Source organism: Silene latifolia, chromosome 11, assembly GCF_048544455.1.
Source record: "Silene latifolia isolate original U9 population chromosome 11, ASM4854445v1, whole genome shotgun sequence".
Classification (NCBI taxonomy): Eukaryota; Viridiplantae; Streptophyta; class Magnoliopsida; order Caryophyllales; family Caryophyllaceae; genus Silene; species Silene latifolia.
Genome location: NC_133536.1, coordinates 205,826,509 through 205,838,906, shown reverse-complemented (window position 1 = coordinate 205,838,906; position 12,398 = coordinate 205,826,509). Strand labels below are relative to the sequence as shown.

Here is a 12,398-nt window from a genome sequence, read left to right as displayed (position 1 = left end):
CTGTAATTCCATGAGGGCGGAGATGAAAGCATTGGTTATCGGGCTGGAACTCGCTAGATCGTTACGGGTACGAAAATTGTTGGTTCATATGGATAATTCACAATGTGTGAGCTTTGTCCAAGAGGAGCAACTCCTAAGCAATAGTCTTCGACCGCTAGTCCAAAGATGCATCGAACTCACTAAGCTAGAAGGATGGACCGTTAAGATCGATCACGTGTTTCGCGAAGCTAATAGAGCAGCAGATTGGCTTGCAAACGCCGGGGTTAACTCGAGTATTTCCGTGACTTATTTCGATGCCCCTCCTGATGGCTTGCGCAACATTATTCGTGAAGATGTACTCGGGGTAGCTATCCCCCGAATAGTTCGTGTTTAAGTTTGTATTTTGTTTGGGGCTTGGCCCCTTTTATGCACCAAAAAAAAAACAAAGTATAATTATATTGTGGAAACAACGACACAATTTGGTACACTCGTGTGAAAATTTGCAAATGGGTCTAATGAAAAAACATGGTTTTAAAGGCTAAAATTACGGGCTATTTTGCAAATGTGTCTAATGAAAAAAATGTTTTTAAAGGCTAAAATTATGGGATATAATGATACAAATAATCTAAGACCTGGCTATATTTATTTTTTTTGGTGTAAAGGGAGGTGAAAAGCGAATTCTAACCAGATTAACCTAGGTCGTAAATAGGTCGTAAATACCCAATAGAGATCACCTGTCTCACTTTTATGTCACACCCCCTTAAGATCTTGACACATAACACTTAAAATAATAAAAATGGTAATATTATATCAAGTGCTAATGCGTTATTAGGAGAAGTAATGGGACACACGATGAGACAGAGGATCTGCTCTGATAAATACCACCTCCCATAATTGTAACAGTTGAAATAGTTGACATCTGCACCTGTTCTGTATTAATGGTTGACAGTTCTCTACTTCTCTCCGATTATGGATTTGGATAAATAGGCCAAAAAACATGCTTATGTAAGTTATATTTCTGCTTTCTCTAAACAGTAGGTCTCATCTGAAGGTTTTAGACACGTCTTATGTGACCATTTTAGAGTTAGATGACTCAAATGTGACTATTTTTAAATGGTACTTCCTCCATTCTACAATGATGTTCCCATTTACTTTTGGATCAAAAACCAATGCATAAAGATTAGAAGCAAAATGTGTGTTTAATTATCAAATAAAGTACATCTATTTAGTGGTGGGGTATTTGTTAATCTTCCCACCAAAAATCAGGTTACCTGGTTTCACAGAAAAAGAGAGGGAAAAATGTGTGGGAAAAGATATTTACAAAATGAGAGGGAAAATGAAAGTTTTAAATTTCCCACCAAAATACATCACATCATTAGACTTAGGCTAAATAACATTACATAAAGCATTGAGCCTAACAAATTACACTGCCAAAGTAAGAAAAACCTCCTCAAAACCAGAAACTACAGCAATATTACAGCAACATTTACAAAAAAAATTACAGCTAAAAAAATTACAAAGAACATTACAACAACTTCTTTTAGAAAAAAATTTACGAAATCGAGTTTACACTATGAAAAAACCAAACTTGAGTGACGATGAGAGGCATAGGGTTGTGTGCCTTCTGTTTTGAGAGCTGCAAAAACGGAAACCAAGACATGGGATGATGAATGAAGTTGCGAGAAAAATTCAATGTCACAAGGAAATGCATTTTTCGAGATATGGACAAAGACTAAAAGACAGGGGAACATGAAGTGCCTATCAATGTAAGGAGTAAAATTAAAGGCAAGAAGGGTAAAGCAAGGGTACCTTGTCCAATAGAGGTCATCATGGCACTTGATAAATCAAAGAGAACAACTTTGAAGAGGTTGGGCAAGGCTATAGGTCATTCACAATCTACCTGCCATAGATGGGTAAAGGAAGGTATCATTAAATCTCACACAAACTCTATACATCCAAATTTCTGAGTGAAGATCACAAGATCATTAGGTTACATTTTGTGTTGGGTAAATTAGTCTTTGATAGAATCTTGAGGTGTGTAATGTTTAAGGACATGGGATGTATTATTCACATAGATGAAAAGTGGTTCTATATGACAAATCCAATGTGTAGGTACTACATAGGCAGCAATGAAGCACTCCCATATAGGAGTTGTAAGAGCAAGAGATACATTACAAAGGTAATGTTTTTGGCTGCAGTTGCAAGGCCGACTTACAAGGAGAATGGTGAAGTTCTATTTGATGGCAAAATAGGTATATGGCCATTTACATTCCAAGAACCAGCTAAAAGGAGAAGCAAAAATAGAGAGGCTGGAACACTGGTGACAAAACCAGTTGAATCAATCACCAAGAAAGTCACAAAAGAAGCATTTATCAACAAAGTTATTCCAGCCATTAAACAGAAATGGCCAACTTCAGCAAGTAAGAACATAAGCATTCAACAAGATAATGCAAAGCCTCATTTTAATGGGAAAGATAAAGATTTCATGGAGGCAGCCACATCAAATGGGTTTAATATAGAGTTAACACAACAACCAGCCAACTCTCCTGACCTAAACATCTTAGATTTAGGTTTCTTTAGGTCAATACAATCACTACAAGATGAAAATCCAGCCATGACAGTTGATGAGTTGGTCACAAATGTCACAGAAGCATATGAAGCAGAAACAGCATTAACACTAGACAATGTTTGGCTAAGCTTGCAAGCTTGTATGGTTGAAATAATGAAAAAAAAAGGGCATAATGATTACCCACTACCACACTTGGCCAAAGGAGCACAAAGAAGACAAGGGACACTTCCTAGAGATTTACAAGCTGATGAAGAATTGGTGAGGGAGTGTATTCAGTTTTTAATTACTTGTGGATGTATAGGTGAATTAGGTCAACTCATGTTAGACCTAGGTATTGAAGTCCCATTTTGAGAAAACCCAATTAGGTGTTTGGTATGACAAACAATCATCATGGAACTTTTTGACATGATTGTTTGTCAAGCCAAAAATCAGAAACTAAGCAACATAGTAATGGTCCATTTTGGTTAAGTATGTAAGCAGTCAGTTTGTTGACAAATGAACTATGTAAGCAATCAATTTGGAAATGCAAATGACTAGAAGTTTTTAAGTTTAATGTTCATTGCATTGTTACTCTCAGCAAGCAAGTTGTCCTCATTGAGTAACTTGACCACATATAAGTGCCTCATCAAGGGCAATATAACATGGAAACTCAGTAAATAAATAGTGTGCCTCAACATGAAAAAACCCTTGGTGGCATCAAATATGGGTCATTAATCATAAAAACCTAAGATGAAGTGTAACTCAACATGGCTACATCACATAATGACATTAGTGGCAACAACATGGAGCACTTATTTTAGGTTTAAATCAAAAGATTTGTGACAATCAAAGAACATTAACTTAACCTCTCAAATCACTTTAGGACTTTCATTGAGGTTTAGTGTAGGATTGTGTCATGGAAGCAACATTAACTTAACCTCTCAGTCACTTTAGAACACCCAAAAACACCGTAAAACAAAGAATACCTTAAAACCTGCAGAACCCGTAAAACAAATGCAAACCTAGAAAACAAAGCAGAACACCGTAAAAAAAAAGAGAATACCGTAAAACAAAGAAAACCAAAAAACAAAGAAAAACCCGTAAAAATCGCAAAGAAAAACCAGAAAAAAAATGAAACACCGTAAAACAAAGCAGAATACCGTAAAACAAAGAGAAAACCAGAAAACAAAGAAAAACCCGAAAACTGCAGAACACCGTAAAACAGCAGAATACCGTAAAACAAAGCAGAAAAAACCGTAAAAAAAGAAAAACCCGTAAAAACTGCAGCAAAAAACCAGAAAACAGCAGAAACCCAGAAAACAGCAGAACACCGTAAAACAAAGAGAATACCGAAAACAAAGAAAAACCGGATAAAACAAAGAAAAAACCAAGAAAACAAAGAGATATGGAAAAGAAGTGTTAGAAAAGAACCTCCCTTTTGATCAAGTTTTTTTCCCCTTATGTAAGTATTTATCACAAAACCTTTTGAACCCCTTTGACTTTGGTGACAAATCAGCCGCCGATCTCTGACTTTCCCCCGACATGAATTTCTCCTCAACAACCCCATCGACTAATATATCAGGGACATCTACAAGCACATAACAAAAACAACCCGTTATTATTCAATTCAAGAAAAGGTTATGGTATAATCAGACGATGGTATAACAAGACCAAAAATCAAAGACCAAAAATTACCAAAAATTAAAAAGACCAAAAATTAATAAGACGATGGACAACTAAATTAAAAAGAACAACAATTACCTCTCTTTTCTTCCCTTTTCCTTTGCCTCTCTACGCTTCGTTCAATCAACTCGTTGAATCTCCTCGAACTTGGTGATAAATCACCAGATCTACCACATGCAGCAACATCATCAACTTTCTGAACATAATCTGGGACATGCTCAATCACAGAATCTGGGACAAAAGTATTTACATCAGCGTTAAACGCCGATGTAGCCTCGTTATCGTCGTCGAGGTCAGAATCAAGTAAGCTCCCATAACCCGAGTATGTATCAGGAGCAACATGACCCAAACCTGGTAAATATAAACAATGATCAAGCGATGCATGATAAGAAGTTCCAGATTTGTGATTTGATGACAAGTTTTTTGTAGACATAATGAGAGATTAATCAAAAATCAAAGAGGATGAAGAATGTAAGAGGTCTGAAGTTAGAGAGAGGGAGAAAGAGAGATCTAGAAAGAATGGAAGGATGAAGAATGTGAGAGGTTGAAACGGCGCAGTGTGAGAAGAGAGTTGTTTAGGGTTTAGAGTGGAAGGATCTAGAGAATAGAGGGAGACGGATGAGAGAATTTATGATGAGAGGAGAGAGAGAGAGTGTTTTAAATGTGGAAAGATTTGTGTATTTATCACAAAATATGGTGGGAAAAAAAAAGGGAGGGAGTTATTAGTAAAATAGATTAGGTTAATAAGAAAATTAGTAGTGTTAATTGATGGCATTTTATGTAAATATGGATAAGTAACAAGGACAATATAGTCATTTATCATACCCAAAAATAGAAAGAAATGAAATGGGTACATCAAAGTGAAATGGCCCAATAAGGAAAATGGGTATATCAAACAAGAATGGAGGAAGTAATATTTTACCAATGTAACCATTTAAATACAAAAACTTTAGAGAGACGGTCTCTCAATAGCGTTATTGAGAGACCTCTCACATGATAAGGGAATGAAGTTATTTAATTCATATTTTCCATATTATATCTTCCACTAATATAATGAGAGACGGTCTCTCACGAGACCTACTACCATTTAAAAATGGTCACATAGAATCCATTTGAAACCTTAAGACATAATAAGTTGTTTGAAATGAGAATTTGTATCGTCAAAAATCACACAACTTTACGCAATGTATCCCTAAGGTACAATCTAAAATGGTACCAAGTTTCTTGAATAAGCAACTGCGGAATCATATATTGTTATCTCTCAAGATTTTCTACTTTTTCCCGGCTAAGCTACGCATGTTTAAGCATGTACAACACTTGGTCCACCCCTTATCAATATTTTGGTTGCCACTAATAATTCAGACATTAATTGTTTTACTATTCATTTAAATTACAACACAATTTAAATGTTATAGACGATATTTCGTAATAACTATCTAGTTAACCAACTTAACGGTACTTCATCAATAGCTCATGAACCATTCCTTGTGAAGTACTTAATCTACATGTGTGCTAGTAAGGTGATTAACCAGATAGCGTTAATTTCAGTATCATCTTTTCACATATATACTGAGAACCCCACATTATTCCACATTATGGAAAAAGAAATGCGTAAGGTCTACATTTTAATTATATATGAGAGGATGGTATTGAAATTCAGTACGACCTAGTACATTTTCCTCTCTGAAATTTTTAGTGAACATTTTGTTTATTGTTGATTGTTATAACTTCTAAGAAGTACTAAACTATTTTACTTATAATTTGTTACCATTTTATCACTCTTTATTTGTATCATTTTTACCTTAGATTGTAAATTAGTCTTTTACAAAGTAAAAATTTATTGTGAGACTATCTCTCAGGAGTATTGTTTTGGACCACAATTCTGTATTAGATCATTTGTAAAATTCTAAGCATTATGCCAATTCTATTTTGAGGTGACATGCAATGACCGAGTACAAAGATTAATATCGACTAACTATTTCACAATTGTTGATCGAGATTGTACAATGTGGTCTCTCCATATTTACACCCTTTTCTTATTTATCGAAGTCTTAAAAAGTAAGAAAAACATTGTGAAAATGTGACGGAATACACTTAGGATAGAATTTGATCTCGGATAGATATCAACTTCAGAAAGGATTATATATTTGAGTCCTTGTCGAATACCGACTAACAATGTTGGTTGTTCTATACAAGTCTATTTCCTAAATATGATAGGAAAGTATTTCAAAGTCTATCGGAAGTTTTGATATCTATCCGAGATCAAATTTTATCCTAACTGTTGGAATCCATATGATGCAAGGAGAATAGGAGATGTTGCTTTTGCTAATTCGAATTAAAGGGTGATATAAAATTAGCTGATTTTTGGCATCATATCCATAGTTTACCCAACTTAAATAAATTAAAGGACCCATGTCAATAATGCACAAATTAATTACATGAGGCATAATGATAGCTGCTTACACATGGGGATTTAAATTTGATGCAAATATTATGGATTTGTCCCCCTCTTTAATTCAACAATGCTTTTAAGTTACACTTGAATATTTGATCTACCTATACACCATCACATTGCGTCATATATCACCTCCAGAGGGAAATTCAAATGTTTGTTTTCTAATTTTGGCATTAATTCTACTTCCACAAATTCTCATTTGTGACGGGTCAAGTACTACTCATGTGGATAGACAAGACAAAAACAGAGTGCCTAAGGAATAACAATTTGTTTTCTCTTATCTATATACATGAGTAGTACTTGATCCATGGCAGCGACGGATATACCGATCACAAGGAAAATTTTATATTATTCTTCTTGTTCTTTGCGCTCAATGATTCTTTTTTGTTAGGAGCCTAAGGTAGAGTTGGCAATGGGATGTGTTGGGCTGGGCCATCGTGCTTTTCTCCAAAATTGGCCCGGCCCAAGCATGAATATTGGGCTAGCCGTGCCGTGTCGTGCTTGGCCCACTCACCCCAACCCCCGCCGCAACCAGATCCTGGCACGCCCAGTTTCGTGCTTGGGTCGTGCCTGGCCCATGTGCCTTAAATTTATTTATTTATTTATTTTAAAAAAATGTTTTATAATTGCTATATTTTTGGCACTTTTTGTTTAATAAATAATGAATTGCTATATAATTGCTATATTTTTAGTATTTTTTTGTATTATAATTGTTATATTTTTAGTACTTTCGTGCCAATTTTTGGGCCGTGGCGTGCCTGATTCTTGCCGGCGGCCCTAGTCGTGCATGGGCACGAAAATTTGAAGAAAATCGCGTCGGAGCTCGCCGAAAGCACGGTCGTGTCGGGCCCGTGCCTCCTCAAAGAACTCGTCGTGCCGTGCCGCTCGTTAGCTCACGGCCCGAATTACCAACTCTAGCCTAAAGCCTAATTATTCTTTTGTTGATTAGTAGGAGGGTAGGAACTAACAATAGACCCTAGACAATTTACAAATATGAAAGTGTAAGTTTCTCTTTCACTTAGCGCAAAAGTAACGAAGCAACACATTGTATGAAAAATATTTATGTCCTCCCTTACACACAAAGAAGAAGCATCAAAATTGTAAGGAGGACGTTTCAGAGAAGACACTAGAACTTCTCCACATTGTATACTCATTTTGCGCCTTTAGATTTTTCGATTATGTGTCCTAAGCTGATCGCTCATTTTGTAGATGCCGATCTTGTGCTGGCTAGTGTTTAATACAGGACTCGTCGTCCCGATCATTTGTTTATCTTTTGAAACATAAACGAAGAAAATAGGAAAGAGCTAATTATTGAATAGCAAGTGGATCAAATTATTGTTAATCAAAGACATTGTATTAAAAAAAAAAAAACATTGCTAAAATAGAAAGATAAACAATTGAATAAACACTCCAAAATAAAATAGGTAAACAAATAACTGAGACGGATAACTAATTTCCCTAAAAAAAATGTCAAAATCTTCAATAATCTAAATGAAATATTCAGTCCGGTTAGCAAACTAGACTCTAGCCCAAAATAGGCGTCGCGAGGATGTGAATAATAGTTAAGTGGGCTACATAGATGCTGTTGTATACTCGGCCCGATTCACGTAGCTCCCTACTTGAAATATGGAGTAACAACTTTTGATTTATAAGACTGTCTTATAGAATAATAAAAATTTAATTTAATACAGCCGAGTTTTGGTGCGACAAAGCCAAAGGAGAAACATTGAAGACATAGAAATTGAAATTATTTTGCGTTTGGTTGCAACAATTAGGTAATTTGTTATAATAACCGACCTATATAAATATGTTGGTTATCATAAAGTCGTTATCAACATAATACTTGACCAAATTTTAACTAAATACGAGTATATTTTGCCCTTAATATCCACTGATTACTAAAATAATTGTCGAAAACATAACAATTCCATCTGAAAATATAAAACTTTGTATGATTAAACTGATACTTCGTACCGACTAGCGATCGTAAGAAGATGAATCAATGAGTTTAACAAATAACAATAGGAAACTCTAACATTAACGAGAGAACGTCTCTAACTATATTTAAAAAAAAAAAAAAAAAAAAAAAAAAAAAAAACAACAACAAATTAACAGAAGCATGAAAATCTAAAATCCTAATTAAGTCTAACCAGATCAAGCTGGAGCTTGAGCTTGAGCCCTACTGATAACTTGCAAGCACATCGGGGGTTTAACTCCGGCCAACGCTAGTAACGAACTTGGCAACGTCCAAATTCCGTCTCCACAAATCAAACCAGATGCAACTGATGGTGCAAATGCATCTGCCTTAGCCTTATTCCTATACTCCCATATAAACAATATCAAACTCCCTACACACATATCTATTACAAAATACCCTCCCAAGTAAAACGGTATCGCCATCGCCATTGGGACTGGTATGAACCCCTTCCACCTCGGCCACCACTTCTCTACTGCGTCTCGAATCCCGTTCACGGCCATAGAGGCGAAGAAAAATATGATGCAGAGATTGAGGCAGTACTTTGGCAGAGCACCAAACCCTTCAACTCCTAAACTAGCCATGCTTCTGTAGATTGACCCGTATGGTGCGGCGTACTGAGAACCCGAGAGGCCGAGATCAGGGAACGCCTTGTAGAAGATCCAGAAGACACATGGTGACATTACGCACCCCATTGCGGTCCCAATGACTTGTGATATGAACATTGATCGCGGCGAAGCCAAAGTCAAGTACCCTGCTCTGAAGTCTTGTGACAGGTCTGATGCTGTCGAAACAATATTCATCATAACTCCACACGCGGCTAGTCCCGCTACAATACCGCCTTGGGACGCTCCGACCCAACCTCCGATAACAAAAATCGCGAGTTTCCCGTATGTTGAGGCTAAAGACCAGTCGGTGAGGCCAGCTCCATAGGCATTGCAAAATCCCATGACAGGAGCTACAAAGTACATTAGTAGGACATGATACCATTTTATTTGGTGGAAGATAAGTGGGACCACCACGATAGCGATAGCAGCAAGGGCAATATAACCGGCGATTGCGAACCATAATGGGATTTGATCTTGGAGAAAGTATTTCGTTCTTCGTTCGTCATCAAATGATTCATGTTCTTCGGTCATTAAATTTGTATCTTTATTCGGGATTTGGTTGTAGAGTCCGTATAGTGTACGAATAGAGACCGCTAAGAAATTGTAGAGTCCGTCTCCAAGAATAATGGCTATTGAAATAAAAACCCGGTAACCTTGAATACCGTGAAGGCTCGAGGCCGACACGTCTTTACTATACCAATCACCCTTCTTTGTTCCAATCAAAGGCCACATGATACCCCATGATAAAATCGCTCCAATCATCAACGATATATTTATAATATAAGGACATATCATTCCGACTCCAACATATGTGGCCGAGAAATCAAAATAAAACCGGCTTTTATACGCTTTCATTCCAAATGTCGGAAAATTTGAAAACCCACAATCTTCCGTCGCCGAGAAAAACCACTGAAATAATCCCCAAAAGAAACTGAATGAAAAGAATTTACCTAATTCCCTGACCTTTTTCTTGGCTAATTCGGCACCGGATGGCGTATGAAAGCTGTTGATAAGATGTGCTGTTGCAGTTCCGCTTGGATACTTAAGTTTGAAATCAATAACCATAATCTTACGAAGTGGGACCACCGAAAACAAACCCATAAAACTAACAACAAACATAAAACCAATCATCCAACTAAGTGCAAGTGTCTTGGTATTACCAGGTCCATATTCTTCACCGGCTGCTTTCGATATTCTCTCCGTCATCCCAAGTATATAACTTCCAGCTCCTCCGGAAAAGGCAATACCCGAACACGCTACCACACAAGTTTGTATAACTGTATTTTCTTGACGGGTAAAAGGTTGTTTAAGCATACCAAAATATTCTAAAATCTTAGTCCATGTCTTGACGAAGAAGAATCCTAATAACCCGGCCGATACGTTCAATGACGGTATAATTCCTGTAGTAAGATTTAATTTCATGACGATGAATGTGAACATAATATTGAGTATAAAGCTCACTACAAATGCCCTAATGGTTAATTGTTCTCGCCATGGTGGCACTCTTACGTCAGCGAACGCTAGCTCCTCCGTTGTCTCCTCCGTATCCTCTTTGGGGTTCGCCTTTTCCAAGTCTCGGTCCATTGCTAAATTGTAACAAGATTATTGTGAGATGGAAGAAGTCGTAAATTTTTTTGATGAATAATATGGGTACGTGAAGCTAGTATTTATAGCAGAAAGAATATAGTCCTATATTTGGCCAAATTAAGAATCCTACTGAATTTCTAAATACAGAATACAGAATCCTAGTAATATACGGGCTGATTTATGTAGTTCCCTACTTATCATCGGATTGTTTCAAAGTGAAGTATACTTGATTGGGCCTAAAACTTCTGAATTCTCAAGAGGGCTGATTTATATCGACGACGTTTTAGTAAATATCGACGACGTTTTTCATAAAAAAGACGATAACTGCCCTTCCACTCATCCAACACTTTCTCTCTCTAAAAAATTTCCTCTCAACTTCAACTAAATAAAAAAAAAAAAAAAAAAACAACAACAACAATTAACAACACGACGAATCTCGAATCACCGGTACTTAAACAACTTAATCGCTTCATTATTTGGTTAATTTTTTTTTTGCGCACCGTTAAATCCATTCGATAATTGATTTACGTCACATATTGACTTAGTAATAACAAACATTGCAATTTTTCTGCGTAAATCTGAATTTTGTACCCCCAAAGTTGAACCATGGACCAAACTTTGAGATCTAACGTTCAGCCATGGACCAAACGTTGGAAACCAACGTTTGCCGTGGTCCAAATGTGGGAAACCAACGTTGGCCGTGGTCCAAACGTTGGAATCCCACGTTTGGCCACGGAGATTTTTTTTTTTTTTTTTTTGAAATTTTTCAAAAAAAAAAAAAAAAAAAAAAAAAAATAAATCTCCGTGGCTAAACGTGGGATTCCTTGGCAAGTGAGTCATAGAACATGTGTAGTAATGACCCGAAAGATGCAGTTGGTTCATAATCCTTTGTTGAAGACAGTGAGTGTAGGGTGTTGGGAATTAGTGTCATGTTAAGTTTTGTATGAGTTTTGCGGTAATAAAGAAAAGAACTTGAGGATCTAGTGTGAGTGTATGTAACGAGTGTAGATCGTGAGTTATGCTCTTGGGGAGATAGGTGCTTTACATAGAGAGGTATGTTGTCTTGCAGTAAGAATGGAGAGTTAGTATGGTGATTTTGCTACGAGTTTTATGGTATAGGTTAGGTGGTGTGCCGTATGAGTTGAGGTATGCGAAATGTTTAAGTAAGAAGCCTTGGATATGTTCATGGCGAGTGTTCAGGCAATAGGTGATTATCTTTAACATGCGGTGATGATGAGAAAATGAAAAGATATATCTAGGATTTAGTATTAGTGAGTTACGAGGACGTAACATTTATTTTAAGAGGAGTAGGATGCGATAAAAGAGATTTTGATGGTTGTACATATGGTAGTATATTTGGAAGTAGAGTGTTGGTGTAGCATAAGGTATGGATTTGTATATGTTGTGGTTGATAGTGTTAAAAGGTCATGGATGTGCTTATAGTAGTTCGATGTTAGGAATGCGAGAATACTTGATAGTGTTGTGATTGGATGATGAGGTTATGAGTGTGAGTAAACTTCGAGGACGAAGTTCCTTTTAAGGGTGGTAGAATGTAACATTCCG

The 12,398-nt window shown here is 36.6% G+C and overlaps 3 protein-coding genes across 4 annotated transcripts; 1 reads left to right on the top strand and 2 right to left on the bottom strand.

Moving 5' to 3' along the window:
* Window positions 1-1,280: 1,280 nt before the first annotated feature.
* On the bottom strand, window positions 1,281-4,912 carry LOC141615383 (uncharacterized). Of its 2 annotated transcripts, XR_012529830.1 has the most exons (3): window positions 4,289-4,912; window positions 1,789-4,115; window positions 1,281-1,615 (listed from the first exon to the last, which is right to left on the bottom strand). XR_012529830.1 is itself a non-coding variant. In XM_074433764.1 (2 exons), the coding sequence occupies exons 1-2, from the start codon at window positions 4,641-4,643 to the stop codon at window positions 3,970-3,972; spliced, it is 501 nt and encodes a 166-aa protein (XP_074289865.1). In that variant the 5' UTR covers window positions 4,644-4,859; the 3' UTR covers window positions 1,281-3,969. The 2 variants fall into 2 exon arrangements, 1 of the variants encoding a protein (XP_074289865.1); XM_074433764.1 differs by having other exon boundaries at window positions 1,281-4,115; window positions 4,289-4,859.
* On the top strand, window positions 2,033-2,899 carry LOC141614750 (uncharacterized). The gene has a single exon (XM_074433496.1). The coding sequence runs from the start codon at window positions 2,033-2,035 to the stop codon at window positions 2,897-2,899; it is 867 nt and encodes a 288-aa protein (XP_074289597.1).
* A 3,876-nt stretch (window positions 4,913-8,788) lies between the features above and the next one.
* LOC141615382 (putative metal-nicotianamine transporter YSL7) lies at window positions 8,789-10,900 on the bottom strand. Its single transcript, XM_074433763.1, has one exon. It carries the CDS (start codon window positions 10,830-10,832, stop codon window positions 8,820-8,822), a length of 2,013 nt encoding a protein of 670 aa, XP_074289864.1. The 5' UTR covers window positions 10,833-10,900; the 3' UTR covers window positions 8,789-8,819.
* Between the last annotated feature and the right edge of the window lie 1,498 nt (window positions 10,901-12,398).